Below are 24645 nucleotides of genomic sequence, written 5' to 3' on the forward strand. Positions count from 1 at the left end.
GCTCTCTCAGTCCAGACTGAATGATAATATGGCTATACATTCCGTTTATTTCTTTCGAAAAACAGAAACCAGTTTGATCACATCACAAGTGCGTCTAAGGTAGATTAAACTACTGCGGGTTGATGATGCATTTCCGTGTGTGCCTGTCAGTGGTATATGCCAATCATGTTGTGATTATCTGAAGTCCCTACTAAAAGATGCAACTCAAAGTATGTCTGTCTGCATCTTATCTACATTCCATTAGATAAAGAAAACTGGTGCTCGTCCCACAAAGCACCAAAATGTTCAACATTCCACAGCAAGCTCAACAAATGTACATGAAGTGCTTGATTACAGTGTTAATCAATATGTGTACACTTCTGCTCTGGTTTGAGTCACTTGTCATGTTAACTGTTTTTTGTTGTTTTATATACAATAATAACTGTTACACTGTGGATTTTAATTTTACAAACTACTTTCATTAGACGCACTTGTGATGTGATGTGTAATTTTAGATGTTTATTCAAAATTCCAAGAATTTTGTGAAGTTACTAAATGATAAATGTTATAATTATCTGTTTACATTAATTTTAGTGAGGTTTTTTGCTTTAAGATTTGAAATATGATGAATTCTGGAAAACAACTTTGTTGTAGCTGCATTTGCTCTTCTACTTGTACTCTAGCAGTTGTCTTTTACATAATCTATAACCTATAAATAGCCCTTTTAGGTCATTTACCAAAATGTTGTAGCAAAAAAATTGGAAAGCAAAAAATAAAAGCATGGGTCAACTTCTTAGCCTTGTGCAATGCTACACAGGATCTAACTAGAGCTAAGTCTTGGCTAAGTCTTACTAACATTACTAAAGTGTGGTTTAAATGACAGCTCAATACCAAAATACATTTTTAGCTTCAGGTGTGGTCAATAGAGCCAGATTTCCAAGTTGCGGTACAAATGAGTAGTGCTTCGGTTTTCTATTGATTTAATGCATACCACTATCTAATTCAGAGCGTTAGCATCGTCTGCCACTACAGATATTTATTTATACCTACCGACCACTTCATTAAGTACACTTCCTTGTATGTACACTCTTTGTCCATTTCATCCACTCCACTTACCATATATGTGCACTTTGTAGTGCTGCAGTCCATTTGTTTCCTATATACTTTTCTTCAGTGGTCACACAGGACCACCACAAAGCAAGGCATTATTTGGGTACTGGATCATTCTTAGCACTGCAGTGACACTGATGTGATGTTGTGTGTGTTGTGCTTGTATGAGTGGATCAGTAATCACTGCTGGATGTAGTCCACCAACCAAAAATATTCAGCAAACAGCATTTTGTGGGAAGTGTCTTGTGACTACTGATGAAGGACTAGAGGATGACCAACACGAACTGTGCAGCAATAGATGAACAGTGTGAAGAGCAGTGTATGTTTCCCTGATGACTTTCTCCCAGAACACAAGAGGCTTCTGTGTCACACACCACACTGAGGAGTTAAAATACACCCAAAATCCTGCATAGAGGGGCTCAGAAAATTTGGAGTGGAATGTATGTAAGTGGAGACCCTGAAAGAACAGAGTGCTGACTGGACAGTCTAGATACACTCCTACTCTATTTGGGCTACAGGGACATGTACGTATGTGACAGTTCTTTTCTTATTGTGCGAGACACAGTAGCTGTTGTTAGAGCAGTACAGACTCCAGGAACACAGCGAGGGGTGCTAATGACTAAAAAGAGAACACAGAACAGGCAAACACGAAAACTCGTGTCCAAAAATATGCTCTTAGCCGTTTTTATTCACCAATCGAAGAGTCCTCGGGGTGAAATGGAGAGGAAAAAAAAAAAACTTTGTCTAGGCAGTCGCTATACAGGAGGTCCTTTATCTCTCCTGGAGAGGATGGGATAGGTTCAGGAGCAGAAAGATGGCTGGCAGCTGGTCAGCTTGGCCTTGTCGACAGTGTGGCTTAGTCTCTTGTAGAAATGGAGAACAAGAGAGAAAGAAGGGTGTAGGCGTTAGTTTATGCATCTTGTGGCGTCCTGGAAATCACCCACCTGACTGAGCCTCCCAGTGTTTTTTTTAATGGCAGCGACTCTGCTTGGGAGAGCAACTGCAGCTGACGTGACTAATGGCAAGTGCTCAGACTTGCAGATCTACTGATCACCAGCCTGCCGCAGCCCCACCTCTCATCCACCTCACCTGACATCCAGCTAGCCATAATCATGAACTGGTCTATTTATACGGAGCCAGTGGACCTTGTGTTTGTGAAGTCTTCTATGTTTGTCCCATATTTTTGAGCTGTAAAGTAGCCTGTGTATTCATGTTTTTGACATCTCTGTAACCCATTTTGTCCTACGCTTGTTTTAGCCTAGCTTCTACTACCCTGTTTAGCATTGATTTTTAACTCTGCCTTTTTTTCACTTCTCTTTTGGATTGTGTTTTTGGGCCTGCAGTGTGACCACATAAAATTACAGGAGTAAATTTCTCAAACAGTTTAAGGAGTGTAAAAGCATCCATCTCTTCAAAGCACATTTCACACACTGATCACAACAATGATGCTTTCAGTAGTCTGGCACCATCTTCTGGTCATATACCCTTACTACACATTGGCCTGCTTTTTAAACAGTATCATATTAACATCCTTGCATGTGTACTGCTCTGTGTTCAAACTGTACCAGTAAACTACAGTCACTTTTGTCCAAAAGAAAATAACGTCGAAAAAGGAGTGAAATCTGAATCAATAACGTTTAAACAAGTGAAATCTGAATAATTTTTAGATAAGTTACATATTTCTATCCTCTAACATCTTGACAACAAAAAGCTTTGCATCACTTTGTTCCCTTTTAGCCTGAAATCCAGTTTCATAAGATAAAGTCAGGTAAAACAGACATCATAACTTTTTTTGTATGTGACTTTTAAGCTCACTGAAAGATTCATTAATTAAATATGAAAGAATTCAAACTGGTTAAGGTCACGATTAGTAAAAACTCATTACAGTGGCAAAAGCAGCTGGATTCTGTCACCTCTCCAGTGACCTTTACTTTAATATCCAGTGGTTTAGCCTGGTCACAGTCTGTAAGAGTTCAAATGAAGATGCCATCAAAATCACAAATCAGGCTGTCAAAACAACAGGAAAAAAATTTAAAAATAATAATCACAAAAATATGCTATAGTAACTGTGGCTGATCAAATAAAAATGATGTGACAGAGCTATGTAAAAAATGTCTTTTTGCAAATTTACAGTTTTTTTTTCGCTCAAAACACTTTCATCAACATATCTACATCAGAGATAAATTTTGCAAACGCACTGCAAATAAAACACATGCAACTTCAGAAACGCTGCAAAGCCAGTCACAACACAATGGAAGTGAGCCACAACACAATGTGAATGTTTCTGGAAGACTCAAAGGGCTCAGAGGGGATGGAATGATGGAAAAACACTGAAGAGAGAAGCAGATAAGACCACAGACACTCGGACACTCACATCCCAAGTTCATGGTTGAGCTGGTTGGCTAGCTTGCTGTCTGACATGTCGTAGCTGTACTGTGGAAGTTAATCTGGTATTACTAATTAAACGTTTACAGGTACACTCTATAGCTAATTCCCATTACGATACAGTGATTGTAATAATCTGCTCAAATAATGGTAACTTACTTTTACCCATGAATGTTTATGCTGCATAGAATGTAAAAGTCTAAATGGCAACAATACCTCTGTTGTGTTGTGACTGGCTTCAGTGTTTCTAAAGTTGCATGTGTTTTCTGTATTTGCAGCATGTTTATGAAAGGTAGTATTGTGTCTTCATTTTGATTTTTCGTTTTTTATTTGCAGTTTGTTGGGACTTCTCGGCACCCCTCCCTCATATGTATATTATACATATCTATAGGAAGAGTGAGAGTTCAAATAAAGATGCCATTAAAAAAAAGTCTGTCAAAACACCAGAAAAAAATAACAAAAAATAATAATAATAACAAAAATGGGGTATATATAATTGTTATAATTGTTAGATGTATATATAATTATTATTATTACAGCATTATCAAAATAAAAAGTAATTTACCTGAGACTGTGAAACAAGAATGAACTCTTTCTGAAATCTGTGATAATTTATTCAAACATAAAAATAACAAAACGAAGATATCCGTTCAAATGTGAGTGAGTGGGGACATCTTTTAAAATCAATGTTGAACTGTTTCATCACACATTTTACAGAAGGAACACAGGGGAGATAAACATATTCTAGGCATACTGTTATGTCATGAAACGAGAGACTTTTAATAGAGTAATAATGGCATTTCTAATCCAAATGATTGTCCCGTTTAACTGAAACTAATTGTGAAGCTTTAAATAAAGTTCTTGAACTAACCGTAACACTGTTTGTAACCTTAATATAATTTTCTATAGAAATTCTTCTTACAATGCCACACATCTTGCCTATTCAAGAGGAATAAAAATGTCTCTGCCTCTGCTCTGCTCCCTCCTCAGCACTGGGACCGTGAGTGAACTACAGCATAACAGCGGAGTCACAGTGCGAAACTGCAGTAAAACAGGATATTAAGAATGAGAAGGTTAAGTACACACTTTCTGTATTACATCCTAACTTTGCTGTAACCTTGTTGGAAAAAGAGCGACTAGCAAGCCTCAAACAGAGGATATTCTGAGGAGTTCGAAATTGTCCTACTGTCGGAGCCTGAAGGGTTAATAAAAGTGAAAGTGAAAGGAACTCTAACAACACCGACGCCATCAGCTACAGAAGGAGCGGAGGGAGGATGACGGACTCGTTTTTGGTGAGTGAATTAACCATCCTAAATAGGTTATTTTGGCGTTGTAGTTTAAAAACAACACTCGGCTATGTGTGCACAGCGACAGAAATGGTATTTAATGATATTATGGTGTTTAAACTCCGTCTAAACGCCGTGCTCGATGTTTTAAGTCTCTCTTCCTGGCCAAGCCACAAAATGGCTACCCAGCAGACACGTCGATGTAAACATGTTGTTTTAGCTGTTTAACAGATTTATTTGTGCGAACAAGCGTAGCTGTAGAAACCTCCATTTTCAGTAAAGCTCGATGTTTGTTTTAATTAAACGGACACGTGAATAAATTAAGCAAACATTTTGTTGATGTGTTGTGACGTCAAACGACCGACCGAAACCCGTTTTTAACGATTTAAAAATAAATTGAGATTTTGGGTGAGAAGACGACGTCGAAATAACGTTGAAATGAGACTTGAACTGTATCTAGAGTGTTTTAACCAGGAGTTTAACGGGTGTGGCTGGCTGTGGAAAATGGGGCCTACTTAAATTTCTGAGTACTGTAAATCTAAACTTAAGGCTTTATTGGAGCACAGTCGTCTACATGTTGTATAACTGTCACATTTTACATTTCACCAGGTAAAAAATGCTCATATCCCTTAATCCCCTCACTTAAAACGATTATATTACTCCCGGAAGCAGACGAGGTGATCTGTAGAACATGCACGCCTAACTGTACTTGGGGAAATGAGTTGAAGATCAGTTAAACTGTGCAGCTCTGCTTAACCAGCAACGAGTCTGAGTCAAAGCTTTTCAACAGGGAAGGGTAATTTCTTTTTGATCCCATGCCAAGTAATACCAAAGAAGTTTTTTGTGATTTCTGCATTAAAAAACAGTAATAAAGTGGCCATGAAAATTATACATGAAAGCCTTTATACTAGTATTAAATAAACTGCCACATAGCCTGTCTGTTTAGAGAAGTAACAAAATATGTGCCTTCATAGAGCCTTCACTTTGCGTGTGTCATGTGGCTGTGCCTGTACATGGGAGAAGCAGACAGAGGAAGGAACAGTAGTTCCTGTATTACACAAATGTTTACAAATGTTTTTGATTTTTTTTTTTTACTTTTTCACCAACACATAACAATTATGATGTGTATTCAATTTACTACTTAAAGAAAACGTCTAGTATTGATAGTGTCAAGTGAGGATGCATCCATCCCAATTTTTCTCTTCCCATACCTGAATTCTGAGTATCGGCTGTTTAAAATGTTATTTAAATTCTGTAAACACTCTCAGAAATAAAGGTATGAAACTGACACTGGGGCAGTACCCCTTTTGTCACTGGGGTACCTTTAGTCAGGGAACATAATTGTACCATAATCCAATGAAATGATATTTTCTTAGCTGTACTGACTCCACACGCCGCGTCTCGTCTCCAGGCTTTTTATTTTATTGTTCTGTTTTAAAACATGAGGTTATGAAAAGACACAAATACGCAGTTTTCACCTGGAAAAACGTATTTAAGGTGCACAGTTGGACCTTAAAACCACTGTTGTACCTTTGAGGGAACATTTACATTATTTGTACCTTGATGAACGAAAAATATACCTGCACAGTTCCTTTACTTCTGACAGTGTACCTCATTGTGTCTAACACAAGGCTGTAGAGTAATAAAAGTAAGCAAAAGAGTAATAAAAATGAAAATTAATATAATAAAAAACAAGAATTAAGTATTCTAAAAAAAACTTTATTAATATGCTTCTGAATAATGTAGCAGCAAAATAAACAGCAATTATAATTCCAGTGTAAACTTTTTAGTGCAGTAATAAAGTCTAAAATCTAAAAAAAGCCAGACAAAGTTATCCAGCTTATTTTGTTAGAGCGTAGTGTGCATTGATATGCTGTAAGATGTTATTCATGTCTTTGTAAGGAGTTCCGATATGGTTATGAGGAACATGCCATGTTCAGATGCTCCCACATGTTTATCTGTTTAATCATTTAATTCTTCAAACTAAAGTACGGCGGCTGTCTTCATCGGATTTGTCTTCATGACGCCACAGTGTGTTATGAACAAAAGTTTATTTTTAAACTGCATTATGTCATGTTATCTTGGTGAGGACTCTTAGAACTACACACAACAGGTGTTAGGGAATCTTATTATTTATGTATTTCTGACGAAAAAAAGAATATCAGTCGTTATATCAATATATCTGAGTTTTAAGTCCTCATATATCGAAATCGGTGTTGGACTTAAAAATTCTATATTGGTTGGGCGCTAGTTTTAACATTTTATCATGGGTATTTAACCCATTAGTTATCTTGGCAATATGGCATAAGTAGAAAGAGATGTACATGGTCTTTTATTTTCCTGGGAAGGACTGAGGATCTCCCAACTCCCACCGGTGCTAATCTAACCAAAGTAGCACTCCTGTGAGCTCTATTCATTCGACTGTATAGTAAATACGGGTAACAGGTGAATGCCATACTAATGACATATCTTATATAGCTGATTAGTAATGGAATATATGTAATGTGCAATGTCGAATGCGTAATTTTGCTGGTGTAGTGAATTTGAGTATCCTGTTCAATGTCTAAATGTGACTCTTCACAGGAGCAGAGAACTGCAGCATGTCCACTGTCCTACTGTATCTGAGAAGACTGAAAACCTCATGATGGAGCCTCATCATCTACATCTTCATCCCTTCAGCAGTGGTGAAGGAACCTATGACTCAAAGTGAGTCACATTCACTTACTAATTTAAGACAAACCATTTGTTTTTCCAGTTTTAAACTTGTTAGTTTAGTTAGTTAGTGTTTTCTAATGACTGTTCAGTGGTGATATTGATTCACAGCGGTCTCAATCCACATATTTGGGTAATCGTTTCAAGCTTAAATAAGTGTGTAAATTCATAAGCAGATTGCACTGTAATAATTCTGTTTACAATGTTTTTTGTGATGACTGTGATAAGGTATAATTGGCTTTTTAGTTGGGTGTTGTTGTTTGAATGACTAGATTTATTGCCTAGGATAAGTGGTTTTGCTCACTGACTAATGACTTTGTCCCACAAAGAGCATAGCTAGCCCTCAGAAGGTGGCATTAATGCACCTTAAGTTAGCCTGCCAACAACCATTCTTCCAGTAGAGCTGAATAGGCTGGTTCCAGAAATAAAAATCGCATTGAGTACTGCCATGTGGATTTGATTTTTGGCCATAATGTTTTATCCAGCCACCGTAGACTTACCATGAGCTATACATTCCAGTTAAAGCCACAAGTCAGTCTGGTTTCAACTGTTTTTGGAAAAACACATTTTGATAACTCATTCTTCGTGTAGTAATTTGTAAAGGAATATTTTTTGGAGAAACTACCCCATGACTGGTTAGTGATCTTATCTTGGAGCATAACCATAGTGTTGTGTTTTTGGAGCAGATTGTATGTCTAACTAAAAACTTTGAAAGGCTCATTTTGGACCATATGTTTGTGAACAGATTAACTTCCCTGTAGGCTATGTTTGTATATTGCTGACCCAAGCACAAATTGGCTTGACTGTAAATACACACAAACGGCTTTATGATAGTACTACTGAACCTACAGGCGTGGGTTGTGGGGTTTCAGGGGTGTGATGTACTGACATGGGTTCCCCTCACTTTTACAATGGCTACTTCACCCCTGACGTTATTTCCCACAACTTGCAGAGGCGAGAGCATGTGGCGTGGCAGTCTGGCAAAACTGAGTTTGCCTAGCTTTGTTTAATCTTCTGACTGAATGGAAACCAGTGATGTCCAAATGTTCTGTTTCCCATTTGTATTATCTGTGTGTAACTTAAAATCTCCAAATTGTGTCTCCATGTCACATTTCAGACTGCAGACACACAGAGCAGAACCTCCAGAGCCCAGCTGTGTGTCTTTAAAGAGCAACAACTCAACGTTTGAACCTCCTTATGTCAATTATGAAAACATCAGTACTGACCTGAGGTGAGTCATAAACACAAATACAATATTGTAGTGAGCTTCAGAAGAGAGCATCTTTTTTCTTTTTCTTGAACTTAGACCTCAGACCTTAGATCTCCACTACATACAATAAAGTGTGCAACCATCAGTAACAAAGGCACTCTGGAAGAGTTCCTATCAGGATTTTTTCTGTATCTGAGAATACTATTATTACCAAAATTATTCTAATATTATGGTCTTTTGTATGCAGATCTGATTTCAGTTATACAAATATAAAGCATATTCAAGTCAGTGTTTTTTATTGCAAGAACAGACTTAATCCTAATAAATGTCCTGTTAAATAATTATAGTGACACTGTAATATATAATACAAAGGCAGGAATCATCCAAATATTGTTAGCAAGTAGAGCTCATCAAAACAGGCACTTGTAATTTTGATACATTGCCCCTGTATATGCCAGTGATCTCCTGTATATCTAATATATCTGGCATTACTGAGGTGACGACGTGGCTGTAGAGATGGTGTTAAATGATGTGAAAAAAAAACTTTGTTTCCATCGTAATAAGAAATTAGGGTTTCTGGCTGTTTCTGGCAGTACTGATTAAGAGTAAAAACGATGGTAGAGAATAGTGGGAGCCTGACCTGTTTGCTGCCCTAGGCAGAATCTTACCTTCTGACATCCCCTTCTACCACCATAATTTGTTGAGCCATGTTACCAGTGTTTGTAGTCTTTCAAAAATTTCTCACACCTTCAAGGCACATCATCAGAAGGTAGCTTTCTCAGTATTTAACATCCTGTGTGGTGCCAGTGCCAAAGACCCCACACCCCAAAGACCTCAACAGCTATAGGCCGGTGGCGCTGACATCTCACCTGATGAAGACCCTGGAGAGACTGCTTCTTGTCCACCTGCGCCCCCTGGTGAGCTCTTCAATGGACCCACTGCAGTTTGCCTACCAACCTGGCATTGGAGTGGAGGATGCCATCATCCACCTCCTACACAGCTCTCTCTCTCACCTGGAGAATGCTGGGAGCACTGTGAGAATCATGTTTTTTGATTTCTCCAGTGCTTTCAATACCATCAAACCCACACTGCTGAAGGACAAGCTGGAGTGCACGGGCCTGGACCATCACCTCACCACCTGGATCCTGGACTACCTCACTAACCGACCGCAATATGTGAGGACCCAGGGCTGTCAGTCGGACACGGTGGTCTGCAGCACGGGGGCTCCACAGGGAACTGTCCTCGCTCCCTTTCTCTTCACCCTCTACACTGCAGACTTCAAGTACAGCTCTGCCAGTTGTCACCTGCAAAAGTTCTCTGACGACTCTGCTATCGTCGGCCTCATCACAGACGGAGATGACAGGGAGTACAGAGAACTGACGCAGGACTTTGTGGAATGGTGCCAGAGGAACTGCCTGCAGATCAACGCAGGAAAAACCAAGGAGCTGGTGGTGGACTTCCGCAAGTCCAAACATTCTCCTCCAGTGCCTGTGAACATCCAGGGAATGGACATTGAGATTATGAAGTCCTATAAGTACCTGGGTGTTCACCTCAACAACAAGCTGGACTGGACTGACAACACAGCTGCCCTCTACAGGAAAGGCCAGAGCAGGCTACATCTCCTGAGGAGACTCAGGTCCTTTGGCGTGCAGGGGGCACTTCTCAGGACCTTCTTCGACGCTGTGGTGGCATCAGCCATTTTTTATGGAGTGGTGTGCTGGGGTAGCAGCATCTCCATTGCTGACAGGAAGAGACTGAATAAGATCATCAGGAAGTCCAGCTCTGTCCTGGGATGTCCTCTTGACCCAGTGGAGGTGGTGGGGGACAGGAGGATGAGGACTAAACTAACAAACATGCTGAAGAACCTGTCCCACCCCATGCACCGCTCTCTGACAGCACTGAGCAGCTCCTTCAGTGCCCGGCTGCGGCACCCGCGGTGCGTGAAGGAGAGATACCGCAGGTCCTTCCTCCCAGCCGCTGTCAGACTCTATAACAGTCACGGCACTCAGTAGACAGTAGTTTACAATTACTTTCCATGTGCAAGAACTCTCAACATCACTGCCATAGCACTTTACTGTGTGCAATATCTCAATCCACCATGCGTAGTATATTCACTGCGGATCACTGTCAATATGTTTACCACCATTATGTGCAATTATGTCAAGTGCAATATTTCTCCATTTATTACTGTTTATTTATTTGCTATTTTATTCACTGTGCAATACTCACTACAATACATACATTTCTACATTTCTAAATTTAAATTTAATACTTTGTATATTTTTCTTGTAATTTTTGTACATATACATATATCTTTATATTTTTATTGTTTATTCTATTTTATATATTGTTTGTATATTTCCTGCTGCTCTGTCTTCTGTGCTGCTGTAACACCGCAAATTTCCCCGTTGTGGGATTAATAAAGGATTATCTTATCTTATCTTATCTTAAACCAGGAAATCTTGATCTAGAGACTACCACAGCACTGCGGTAGGACATTAGTTGGCATGTTTAAAACTCATGTTGCAGGAAAATGTCACTGTAACTCTTCTTTTTCTCACATTTCCAGCTGGAAGAGATTCAGAGGAGAACCTTTAGAGCCCAGCTGTGTGTCTTTGAAGAGCAACAACTCAATGTTTGAGCCTCAGAATTTCAGTAATGAACAAAACAGTACTGACCTGAGGTGAGACACAAATACAGCATGATTTCTCAGGTCCTCAACATCCTTTTGGCATTTCTTGTATTCTTGCACTTGGACAACATCTCCACTTCTTACTACAACTAATAATACCATTGTTTACATGCATGACCACCTGATATATCTGGTGTGCCTGGCACTACTAAGACCATGACCTGGCTGTATAGCTGAGCCCACCTGAGATTTAAACCCTTCCTTCGTTCAGTCATAATAGAAAGAACCACTGACAAGACACATCATTAGACAACATTCAGATTTATTCTTTGATCCACACAAGCACACACCTTTGTTTATATTAGTATAGCCTGTGTCAAGGTAATTTTTTTCTAATTGGAACATGCTTCTTTGGAATTACCTTGTTACAGTGCTCATTACTGTAATTATAAAGTTGAAATGGAACTTCCTATTCAGGAGGCCTTTCTCCATTATTCACAGATTCAAAGAGCATAGAGTGATTTCCAGTACAATGTAAATCATTTAAAGGCTTGCATACAATTTTCAGCTTGAACTACATGTGATTCAGAGGGTCGTATAGAACCTGCATTAATGGCATTTTAACTGCATTAAAGTGGGATTGCAACAATTGTGATTCATATTTTACATAAGAAATGTTTGGGAATGTCCTTTAGGAACACTTTCAGTTCTAATGTTTCTGAAAGAGGCTTAAATCAATGAATGGAATTGCCGTTTCGTGTATTACATCAATTCAAATGGTTCTTAATTTACAAAATCACCCCTGAATTAATTAAGAACTAAGAACTAACAGTGAATTGTGATTAAAATTAATTGGCAGTCATTTCAAAGAGTCACACCTCTAATACCATCCAACTTCCCTGCGCATTGTGGGAACATAACATGAGGCACATATGGACTGGTATAAAAGAGATCAACACCAGTTATTATATATAAATGCAGTAAGAATTAAAACATGTACCATATTGCAGATAATTTTCTTCACACTCTTTACACCTGAGTACGTGCAGTGTATATCTGTGTGCTAAAACTTGAAAACGAGCAGCGTCGATTTTTAAATTAACTTAACTGAAACACTCACAGTTTGTGTACGTTAGGGCTGTATTATTAACCATATTTATATCATCATCACAGTGTTTTTTCTGCTGTGTGCTTGCTTAATACGGAGGGATCTCATGTCATCAACACAATCTGCATTTTGTGTTTGTAATGTGTAGCCATTCTCTACTAGCATACATCATTCCATTCTTTAATAGTCCCAGATAACTAACTAGTCAAATATTCAATTGTCTTGACTGAATGGTAACCAGTGATCTCCAAATATCTTTGCTACTTTTCATCTGTATTATCAGTTGTCTGTTGTTGACATCAAATATCCACATTTAACTTTTTTTTTGTACATCACTTTTCCAGACTGCAGAAATTCAGAGTAGAACCTCCAGAGTCCAGCTATGTGTCTTTGAAGAGCAATAACTCGATGTTTGAGCCTCCTAATTTCAGTAATGAAAGAACCAGTACTGACCTGAGGTGAGAAATTTTTGTATTTTAAGTGTAGACTTCATCCAGGCAATTTAGCCTAATTAGAGCATGTTCCGTTGAAATTACCTTTGTTGAGATAATCAATCAACTGTAAGTAACAAGTTATACGTTGACTGATTTAGTTTTTGGCTGAGAAATATTTAGGGAAGCCTTTTAGAAACACTTTTAATTAAGGCTGTCGAGCGATTAAAAAATATTCCATGAATGTCGTAAATTTGGGTAGTTAATTGCGATTCAACTTAATATTTAGTGTGTTGAAATGTAGCCACATCAAAAGCTTTTTTAAGTATGTCGGAGTTATATTAAGAACAGTGCATTATATTAAAGTTATATTACAAAGTGCTCTTAATTTATTTTCAGTGTTCCACTGCTATGCTACAACCATGGTATATTCGGTGCACGCCTCAGCATGATGTCTCTACTCCGTTTTCATGACAGTCAAAGCATGTGAATGCATTTTTTTAATGTTAATATAATGGGCTGTAACCCAGAGGTAACTATGATTCCCCAGGCGTGTTCAGTAGTTACAAGTACGCATAACCATTGCTGTAATAGAACACTTATTACAATATATGATCGTTTTTGATTCTGTCCAACCCTGTAAAACTTAATGCCTTAAGATTTAAAATCTCCTCCTAGAAACAATGGAAATTCCATTTCAAAGTCCATCCCTTTGGATCTGACAGTTTTATGCACATCAGCTTATGTTGGGAATAATGTCCCATTGTGTGTGAAGGTTGTACAATAATTGTACACTCTTGCACATTGTGAAATTTAAGTGTTTTGAAGTCAGTTTGTGCATATCATATTGCATATTTTTGGCATATTAACCATTTAGAGGTCATCAAAAAGGGTACTTGTAATTTTGAGACAATGCTGTGTTTTCCAGTGACCTGATGTGTATATAGTGTGTCTGGCATTACTGAGGTGATGATGTGGCTGTATGGCTGGTGTGAAATGATGTAAGAAAAAAATGAACATTGAAACTTTCCATCAGAAAGTGGCTTTTTATCAGAAAGTGAAAATTCTGATCTAGAGGCTACCACAGCACCACTTTAGGACATTAGTTGGCATGTTTACAACACATGTAGCAATGGATGCATTTTTTATTTTTGTGAAAATGTCAGAGTAATTCTTTGTCATGTTTCCAGTTGGAAGAGATTCAGAGCAGAACCTCCAGAGCCCAGCTGTGTGTCTTTGAAGAGCAATAACTCGATGTTTGAGCCTCCTAATTTGAGGAATGAAAGAACCAGTACTGACCTGAGGTGAGACACAAACACAACACGGTAGTGTGTTTCAGCAGAACGTTTCTCAGGAAGCATCCTGTTAGCATTTCTTGCACTCCACTTCTTACTTGCATGACCACCTGATATACCTAGTGTGCCTGGCACTGCTGAGACAAAAACCTGGCTGTATAGCTAAGCTCACCTGAGATTTAAACCCTGCCTTCTTGTAGTCATAATGAGAAGAACCACTGACACATTGTTAGCAGTATGTAGATGTTAAAATGCTTCCTCTGAAAGAAGTGTTCTTAGACCAGGTCATTTTAATTACCTAATATTTTAAAATGCACAAGTCAGTGATGAAAAAAAAGATTTACATGCATCATCGTTGAACAAAATTTGGATTCTTTCTTTGGTGCACACACACACAAAGAACACTTATTACAGTATATGATCATTCTTGATTCTGTCCAACCCAGTAAAACTTAATGCCTTAAGATTTAAATTTCCTCCTAGAAACAATGAAAATCCCATTTCAAAATTTCACCCCATTGGATCTGACAATGTATAGCTGGTGTGAAATGATGTGAGAAAAAGAATATTGAAACTTTCTATCAGAAAGTGGCTTTTTATCAGAAAGTGGTTTTCTCAGTATTCAAACCTGATAATTCTGATCTAGAGGCTACCACAGCACCACTTTAGGACATTTGTTGCCATGTTTACAACACATATAATGGATGCATTTTTTATTTTTGGGAAAACGTCACTTTTTATTTTGTCATATTTCCAGCTGGAAGAGATTCAGAGCAGAACCTCCAGAGCCCAGCTGTGTGTCTTTGAAGAGCAGTAACTCGATGTTTGAGCCTCCTAATTTGAGGAATGAACAAACCAGTACTGACCTGAGGTGAGACACAAACACAACATGGTAGTGAGTTTCAGCAAACAAAACATGAATTAAGATTTATGTTCACAAACTAACATACTGGCAGTGCATCCTCAAGGCACAAAATGTAACAGATGAACAAGGATTATGATACATGGAACACCATGAGGCTCTTCCCTCATTTTCTGCTAGTATACTTCCTGAACTGTGATACGAAGCTGATGACATCATCATCAAAATAAAAGTCTCTTGAAGAATCCACTCCATACATACGCTGACTGCACACTCATTATTGTGATTACTAGAAAGTAATTTCAGTTTTTGCATAAGAAATGTTTGGGAATGTCTTTTAGGAGCACTTTCAGTTCTGATGTTTCTGAAAGAGGCTTAAATCAGTGAATTGATTCACTGAATGGAATCGCTAGTTAGTGTATTGCATCAGTTCAAATCATTCTTAGTTTAGAAAAATCACCTCTGAATTGAATCAGAAACTAGTGAATTGTGAATAAAATTGATTGACAATCAGTGCAAAGATTAACATTCCTAAAATCAACCAACTTCATTGCTCTTTGTGGGAACATGACATGAGGCACATATGGACTGGTATGAAAGAGATGAACACCAGTTATTATAATGCAGTAATAATTAAAACAGTGCACTGAAACAGAGTCAAATACAAACAAAACATACAGTGTATACCTGTGTGCTAAAACTTGAATACAAGCAGCATCAACTTTTTAATGAACTTAACGAGCTGAAACACTCATTGTTTGTGTACATTAGGGCTACATGATTAATTGTATTTTTATCATTGCAATATATTTTTCTGCTGTGTGCTTGGTTGATATGGGAGGATCTCATATAATCAAAACAATCTCCAACACCTTTATTGCACTTTGCATTTTTTGTCTGTAATGTGCAGCCCTAGTCATCTAGCATATATCCTTTTACTCCTTAATAGTCCCCAATAACTAACTAGTCAAATATTCACATCTTGATTGATTGGTGACCGGTGATCTGCAAATATCTCTTCAACTTTTCGTCTGTATTATCCCTTGTCTGATTTTGCTGTCCTCAAATCTAAACAAAATATTTATATATAAAGTAATTTAAAAATATTTAAAATATAAAAAATATTTTTCTTGTCTTCACATCATGTTTCCAGACTGCAGACATTCAGAGCAGAACCCCCAGAGCACAGCTGTGTGTCGTTGAAGAGCAACAACTCAGTGTTTGAGCCTCCAAATTTCAGTAACGAAAGAACCAGTACTGACCTGAGGTGAGATGCAAACACAAAATGGTAGTGAGTTTCGGCAGGAAGCATCATTTATTGCACTTGAACTGCATCTCCACTTCTTACTGTGGATTGTGCAGCTGCCATTAATAATAACATTGCTTACTTGCATGGTTACCTGATGTACTTATTGCTGTAGGACATCAGTAGACATGTTTAATACAGATGTATCAATGGTTGCATTTTTATTTTGTCTGGAGAGATGCTTTAACTCTTTCGTGTGACTGTTGTGTCACATTTCCAGCTGGAAGCGATTCAGAGCACAACCTCTAGAGCGCAGCTGTATATCTTTGAAGAGCAACAACTCGATGTTTGAGCCTCCTAACTTCAGTAATGAAAGAACCAGTTCTGACATGAGGTGGGACACAAACACAACATGATAGGGAGTTTTAGTTTGTCAGGAAACGTCCCTTTGTCTTTTCTTGCACTTGGACAACATCTCCTCTTCGCACTGCCACTATTAATGACATTTTTTGCATGCATGACCACCTGATGTACCGAGTGTGTCTCTACATTGCATTTCCAGACTGCAGGCATTGAGAGTAGAACCTCCAGAACCCAGCTGTGTGTCTTTGAAGAGCAACAATTCAATGTTTGAGCCTCAGAATTTCAGTAATGACAGAACCAGTTCTGACCTGAGGTGAGACACAAACACAACATGATAGGGAGTTTGTCAGGAAACGTCCCTTTGTCTTTTCTTGCACTTGGACAACATCTCCTCTTCATACTGCCACTATTAATGACATTTTTTGCATGCATGACCACCTGATGTACCGAGTGTGTCTCTACATTGCATTTCCAGACTGCAGGCATTGAGAGTAGAACCTCCAGAACCCAGCTGTGTGTCTTTGAAGAGCAACAACTCAATGTTTGAGCCTCAGAATTTCAGTAATGACAGAACCAGTTCTGACCTGAGGTGAGACACAAACACAACATGATAGGGAGTTTGTCAGGAAACGTCCCTTTGTCTTTTCTTGCACTTGGACAACATCTCCTCTTCGCACTGCCACTATTAATGACATTTTTTGCATGCATGACCACCTGATGTACCGAGTGTGTCTCTACATTGCATTTCCAGACTGCAGGCATTGAGAGTAGAACCTCCAGAACCCAGCTGTGTGTCTTTGAAGAGCAACAATTCAATGTTTGAGCCTCAGAATTTCAGTAATGACAGAACCAGTGCTGACCTGAGGTGAGACAAACAAAATATGATATCTTTTTTTTGCACTCAGAATACATCGCCACTTCTTACTATGGATCGTGTAGCTGCCAGTACTAATGGCATTGTTTACATACATGATTACCTGATCTACCTAGTATACGTGGCACTGAGGTGACTATATGGCTGCAGAGTTGGTGTAAAATTATGTGAGAAAAGGACATTTAAACTCTGTTTCTGTCATAGAAATGTGGATCCCTATTGTAACTATCGAGCTAGAAGTACTGATGAAGTGTCAAAGAGATCATAGAAAGCAGTGTCAGCCTGACCTAGTTGGCAACCTAGTTTTTGCAGTCTTTAAAAAAAAATTGCCATCTTCACAATACATCATCTGAAGGGGGTTTTCCTGGTATATTTGTTTTGCTGTTGAGTTAAAACATCAAAAGTCTTTCTATAAAACTGTATACTGCGCCTTTAAGCTGACTCAAAAAGGGTTGGTAAACCTCTCAGTACTGAGGTGATAGTGGCCTCTGGAGGCGAAGTTGGGAGACTTTTGTGTATCATCAGATTCCTTAGACACACACACAAACACAAGCACACTTTGCGTATATTCAAGTGTAATAAAAGCATGCTCTTTGGCTTTACCTTTACCTTTACTGTAAAGTAATTTGACTGATTCCATTTTTGCCTGAAAAATATTTTGGAAAGTCTTTTAGGACTATTTTAAATGCATTACAGTATTTCTTAAAGAAGCGTAAGAATCGTAGAACTGAATCATTGTGTTGTATCGCTGTTTAGTGTATTTACAAACATCAACTTTGATTTAAATTGAAAACCAATTAATCATGGATGAAACCTTTCACAGTCAGTTCAAAGATTCACACCCCTGCTGTAACAGTTTTATTTCACATTGTGGTAAAATAACCTGAGGGCCATGTGGTGTGATATGAAAGAGATCAGCGCCTGCTGTTATAATGTATTATTAAAAACTGTTAGAACTCAAAATGCACAGTAATAAAGTTTACTCTTTACACCTGAGTACATACATAGTATATTGAATGGTAACCCCCATTTAACTCTTTCCTGGCTCCAGGAGCCCAACTCTGTATCTGTGAAGATGTTTGAGCCTCCTAATTTTAGTAATGAAAAGACCAGTACTGACCAGAGGTGAGATATAGGTAGTGAGAATCTTCAGGAAGCATCTTTTAGCTTTTCTTGCACTTGGACCACATCTTACCTATACTGTGTAGAATGCAGCTGGCAGCATTCTACACAGCATTGTTTACATGCATGTCCACATAATTGACCTAGTATGTCTGGCACTACTGATGTGACAATGTGGCTGTAAATCAGGTGTGAAATGATATGAGGAAAAAAAAGGTTAAGCTCTCAGTCTATCCAAAGAAGAAGTGCAGGTCCCTGATTTATGATTATCAAGCTGGAAGCACTGATAAAGACTCAGTGGTTTCATAAAAAAAAAAGATTACGTGCCAGCTGTTCAAATGGCTTTACTGGAGAGAATCAATTTTACACAAGAGAACATGGTCACATGAAGATGAGAGCAGAGGAGAAGAGAGAGAGGAAAAAGAGGGAGAGACTGAGCACAGCGCCACCACTGGACAAAGTCATATCCAGTCAAGGCAAATTTTGGACCATAAAATTCCAGAGTCCCATATCTCACCAAATCAGATAGCAGGAAACTATATAAAGAACACAGATTATAACATGAACATTCTTGATTCTTTCAGAATTCAGTAAAACCTAAAGCTTTAAAACAGGGATGACAAATCTTATCCGTAAATGACCGGTGTGGGTGCAGGTTTTCGTTCCAAAACAGAAGAGCACACCTGATTGCACTCGTTTAATCAGTCAGTCTCTGTTTTCTTAAATAACTGTTCATGTGTGCTCTGCTCTGTTGCAACGAACACCTGCAACCAGACCAGCCCTCTGTGGATGATATTGGACACCCCAGCTTTAAGATTTAAAGTTTCCTTCTAGAAATACTGAAATTCCATTTCAAAATTCCACGCCTTTGGATCTAACAGATTCATGTGCAACAAATAAGAAAGACATATGAACAAACAACACAGATAGAGCACATAGAGACAGAATAAGATAAAAAAGTTATAATACTTATGCATCAGATCTCATCTGTTATCATGTAGGTCAGAGCAACACAATAACTGCCTCAGAGAAGGGTATACTGTAATTCCCACTTTGATTGCAGTTATAAGTACTCATTACATTACCTGAAATAAATTACAGTTACCTGAAATAGACTAATGTGCTTCATCCTGCACAAATAAATTGAGTATGGTGAATGACCACTAGAAGTGTATTTTTTCTATACACTTCTATATATTTGAATGTGTCCAAAGAGATAGACTGTATTACATGACTGTTAATTTGAGGTCTGCAAAGTCTCTCATTCTCTGTATATGTATTGGTCTACACTAAGGCCCAATCCCATTTCACCCCTTGCCCCTACCCTACCCTGTTTTGCACGTTATAGAGAGAGTGAGGAGGCTGTCAAGCCTTCTGTAACGTTCGCGCTTACCTGAGTATTGATTGTTTACACCTGTTTCAAGGACTATAAATGTTTGTCTTCTAGTGCTTTGTCTTTGTGAAGTATTGTTACAATCCCTGTGCATTACCGAGCCTTGTTTATGTATATTGACTTTCCGGTTTTTGAGATTCTGCCTGTTTCTGTTTACAACTTTATCCTTATCCTTTTGGACTCTGTTTTGATTTCGTGTGTACCGACCCTCGACTGCTTGTACTTTGATTTTGGATTCTCCCTGCATTAAAACACTGTTTACTATAGCCTGCTCTGCGCTCGTCTGAACATTCATCAGCCATTACAGAGGCCCACTCCAAACGGAGTGTTATGAGAAAAAAAGAAAAACCAGCACGATGGCTTAACAACAGACCAAAGAAACCCACAAATGTGAGAAATTTGTCTGTTAAAAAATTACGACAACCATTGTGTTACCTTAGTTTAATGTCGTTTCTATGTCGTTTAATGTCTATTATGGCCCTTTTCTTCATAACAAGCATAAAAAAACGCTAATAGCATGCTGATGTCTCAGTAGCTAGCTAGCTAAATTTCCCGTTCCACCTTTTAAGGTGGAACAAGTAAATTCGAACAAGAAGCTGGTGAATTGATGATTTCAGCTTTATATCACTGAAGAATTATGGGCTAGGCAATAATAAATACTTGTACCATCCCCCTCTCTGAAGGCATATGATTCCCTAAATGTGACTAAAGCCCAGCAGTGATGTTGCTGAACTTTACTCTCCTCTGCTATCACTGCAGACCGGCAGGGTCCCCTACGGAGCACCACTAGTAGCCTGTAAATTAAGTAATGTTCTTTTTTACTTGAGGGTCCCATTTCTTGGGGAAGATTTCAACCACTAGCACTTATAACTCAGTTCCAAGGGGCAAGGTGACACTCGAAAACAAGGGGTAGGGGTAAAAATAAGAAATGGGTTTGGGCCTAGGTCTGGTAAAACACTAAGAGACCCACTTATTGCAGCTTTGTTGATAGACTGAAGGCCGTTGACGCATATAACCTGTTTTTCATTTTCCATTTGTGATAGCAGCTGTCTGATGCAAATTTGTAAAAATTTCCATATTCAACTTTTTTTGTGTTTCTACATCACATTTCCAGATTGCAGAGATCACTGCTTGAGCCTCCTTTATTCAGTAATGAAAAAAACAGAACTGACCTGAGGTGAGACACAAACACAGCATGTACACCAAGACGATAAATGACAGCAGCATGTACTTTAGAGCTAAAGTGATAATGGTTTTCTTATCTTTCCTGACAGCTGACTTTTTTATTTTGCAGTCCTACATTATCTGTTCCTTAATGCTGAACTCACAAATTTTGGTATGTGTGAAAAAGCTTTAGTGAATGGGGACAAAGCACACACTGCTTTCATAGTTTGTATAATGATTCATGTTTTTGAATATTTTTAGGAAGTTTAGTATTCATGCTAACCTAGTTGAAGATTATTAATTTATCTTTCTCACATGCACTTTTACAGAGGCATTTAACAGTAATTAATCATGAAAGCTGGAGTTGAAATCCCAGTACTATTGACACCTTCACAAGACATATGTGTATATATATATATATATATATATATATATATATATATATGTAGACTTATTACAGTTCCTGGAAAATTACTGGTTTGGTGAACAGAAGCTGATAAATTACCAGAAAATACAGTGGCATCTTTGATTATGGCCGTGTTTATAGTCGAGTTTTTGGTTTTGCAGTACAGAAATGTAGTTTGTACATTACTCTAATGGCATACAGCTCAAAAGAAGCAGTCTGTGCACTCTTAGTGCACATGTGGCTGCTACTGTGCAAAAAACAAGGCAGTAAAGTCATGTGTATCTTTGACACTTTCATTTTTACAGTTGAGTTTTCACATAAAGTATATTTTGTACATGAATGAGCCATTTAAGTTGTCACATACCGTTTAAAATGGCCTCAAGGCTTGCATGACAAATGTGAATGTGGTTACGTGCATCTTGGTAAAGTACTATTTAAGGGCTGACACTTTGAATTATGCAAAGACTGCACATTACTGGTTAAAGACATGCTGGCAATGTAGTGGGCTTTGTGTCTGAAAATGCTATTAGGTGCCTGAACATAGGACTGGTCAAAGAGTAAAAAGCACATATTTACTCTTCCATCATCTCTCTCTCTCCTCTAGCTGTGGTGGGGAATCATCACTTCAGGATCAGTCCAAGTGTGGATTGTGTGAGCAGATTCAGACAGATTCAGTCTCTATCACCTGTGGACACACATTCTGTAGACAGTGCATCAACAGCTATTGGAACCAGTCTGCTCAGTCAGGTGACTTTGTCTGTCCCCACTGTAGAAAGAGGTTTAAAACACGTCCTGTTCTGTATCAACACATAGAGGAGTCCATGAAGCAGGAAGCAGTGGGTGATGTCCTGCACAGAGTCATACAGAGACACAAAACCAGCATGAAGAACAGATACGAGAGCTTATTTGAGGGATTCAAAACACAAGAGAATAAAACCCTCCTGAACAGGATTTACACTCAGCTCTACATCATAGAGGGAGAGAGTGAAGGAGTGAATGAAGAACATGAAGTTTTACAGATTGAAAAAACACTCTGGAACCAGCACTTGCAAGATACACCAATTAACTGCTTAGGAATCTTTAAACCTGTACAGTGCACTGTAGAAGAAATGGAAGAAGACAGCATCAGAACTGTGATGGCTGAAGATGTCAAACATGAAGGAAGAGAAGAAGATAAAGGTCCACAAGTGCAGAAACTCAGAACTGTGCTGACTAAAGGCATTGCTGGCATTGGAAAAACAGTCTCTGTGCAGAAGTTCATTCTGGACTGGGCTGAAGGAAAAGCCAATCAGGATGTAGATTTGATGTTTGTTCTTCCATTCCGAGAGCTGAACCTGACTAAAGATCACCAGTACAGTCTTCATAGACTTCTGTGTGACTTCCATCCTGAGCTCAGAGATCTGGACACAAAGATATATGATGAGTGTAAAATAGTGTTCATATTTGATGGCCTGGATGAAAACAGAATTCCACTGAACTTCTTACAGTGTAAGAACCTGTCAGACATAACCAAGGAGTCACCACTGGATGTGCTGATGACAAACCTCATCAAAGGTGAGCTGCTTCCCTCTGCTCACATCTGGATAACCTCTCGACCAGCAGCAGCCAATCAGATTCCTTGTCAGTACATCAACCGTGTGACAGAAATTCAGGGATTTAATGACCCACAGAAGGAGGAATACTTCAGAAAGAGAATCAGTGACCAAGACCAAGCCGACTTTATCATCTCACACATTAAGAAAACAAGGAGTCTCCACATCATGTGTCACATTCCAGTCTTCTGTTGGATCTCAGCCACTGTTCTTCAGCACATAATGAAACAGGGTATTTCAGAAATCCCTAAAACTCTGACTGAAATGTATTCACACTTCCTGAACACTCAGACAATCATGAGGAATGAGAAGTATGAGGATAAATATGAGAGAAGTCCAAAGTATCTCTTGGGATCCAACAGAAAGTTGCTTCTGAAACTGGCTGAACTGGCTTTCAAACAGCTGATGAAGGGCAATGTGATGTTCTATGAAGAAGACCTGAAAGAGTGCGGTATTGATGTGTCTGAGGCCTCAGTGTACTCTGGCATTTGCACTGAGATCTTTAGAGAAGAATTTTTGCTGTACCAGAAGAAGGTCTACTGCTTTGTTCATCTGAGCTTTCAGGAGTTCCTGGCTGCTCTCTATGTGTTTCATTGCTATGTGAGCCAGAACAAGGAGGAACTGCAAGTTTTTAAGATAAAGAACACAAAGCAGTCTGACAGTATTTCATTGGAAGATCTGCTAAGGGGAGCTGTACAAAAAGCTGTAAAGAGTGAGAATGGAAACCTGGATCTATTTCTCCGTTTTCTGCTGGGAATTTCACTGGAGTCTAATCAACAGCTCTTAAAAGACCTTCTGACTCAAACAGTAAGCAGCTCAGAGAGCATCAACAAAACAGTTCTGCACATCAAACGCCTAATACCATCAAAGAATCTTTCTTCAGAGAAATCCATCAACCTGTTCCTCTGTCTCACTGAAATGAATGACCAGTCTTTATCCAAAAAAATCCAGGAATATCTGAAATCCAAGAAAGGCTTCAAAAAGAAACTCTCTAGTGGAGAGTGTTTAGCACTGGCCTACATGCTTGTGACTTCAGAGGAGGTGTTCGATGAGCTGAACCTGAAGAATTACAACGCAACCAGGAGTGGTTATTTGAGATTGATCCCAGCTGTGAGCAACTGCAAAAAGGCTATGTAAGTATTACATCCGAATTAATGTATTTTAATATTTTAGTATTAATGGCTGAGAAGATCAAGTTGCCAAATATTTCCTTTAAATAGTCAGATAGGATGGCTAGCAAATTGTGCATACACAAGGTATCTAGGTAACAAACCTTTTCAGTGTATATATTAGGGATGTTCAGTTTACATGCACTACCACCATTTGATGAAATTTAATCTCAGTATCCCTGGCCAGATGGACACATCACCACAGTGCTGGAAATCCCACTGATAAAACATTCCATGAAGTCATTATAATGAGCAACCAAACAAACAACAGTGAAATGGGATACTAGCTGTATGTAATTGCACGCA

The 24645-nt window shown here is 38.6% G+C and overlaps 1 protein-coding gene across 7 annotated transcripts in view; it reads left to right on the plus strand.

Annotated features, from left to right (window-relative positions):
• The first annotated feature begins 4677 nt into the window (after window positions 1-4677).
• The window catches only part of LOC118802340 (NACHT, LRR and PYD domains-containing protein 12-like), a 69590-nt gene continuing 49622 nt past the window's right edge, over window positions 4678-24645 (plus strand). For 4 of the 7 annotated variants that reach the window (XM_036562860.1, XM_036562862.1, XM_036562863.1 and 1 more), the window contains exons 1-14: window positions 4678-4766; window positions 7344-7466; window positions 8590-8703; window positions 11252-11365; window positions 12767-12880; window positions 14044-14157; window positions 14906-15019; window positions 16164-16277; window positions 16537-16650; window positions 16819-16932; window positions 17095-17208; window positions 17371-17484; window positions 21123-21185; window positions 22183-24303. In XM_036562860.1, coding sequence (XP_036418753.1) covers window positions 7402-7466; window positions 8590-8703; window positions 11252-11365; window positions 12767-12880; window positions 14044-14157; window positions 14906-15019; window positions 16164-16277; window positions 16537-16650; window positions 16819-16932; window positions 17095-17208; window positions 17371-17484; window positions 21123-21185; window positions 22183-24303 — 3389 coding nt within the window. In that variant the 5' untranslated portion in view covers window positions 4678-4766; window positions 7344-7401. The remainder of the gene's footprint in view (window positions 4767-7343; window positions 7467-8589; window positions 8704-11251; window positions 11366-12766; window positions 12881-14043; window positions 14158-14905; window positions 15020-16163; window positions 16278-16536; window positions 16651-16818; window positions 16933-17094; window positions 17209-17370; window positions 17485-21122; window positions 21186-22182; window positions 24304-24645) is intronic. The other 3 variants (XM_036562861.1, XM_036562864.1, XM_036562865.1) reach the window with 3 other exon arrangements.

The sequence above is a fragment of the Colossoma macropomum genome, unplaced genomic scaffold (assembly GCF_904425465.1).
Source record: "Colossoma macropomum unplaced genomic scaffold, Colossoma_macropomum, whole genome shotgun sequence".
Classification (NCBI taxonomy): Eukaryota; Metazoa; Chordata; class Actinopteri; order Characiformes; family Serrasalmidae; genus Colossoma; species Colossoma macropomum.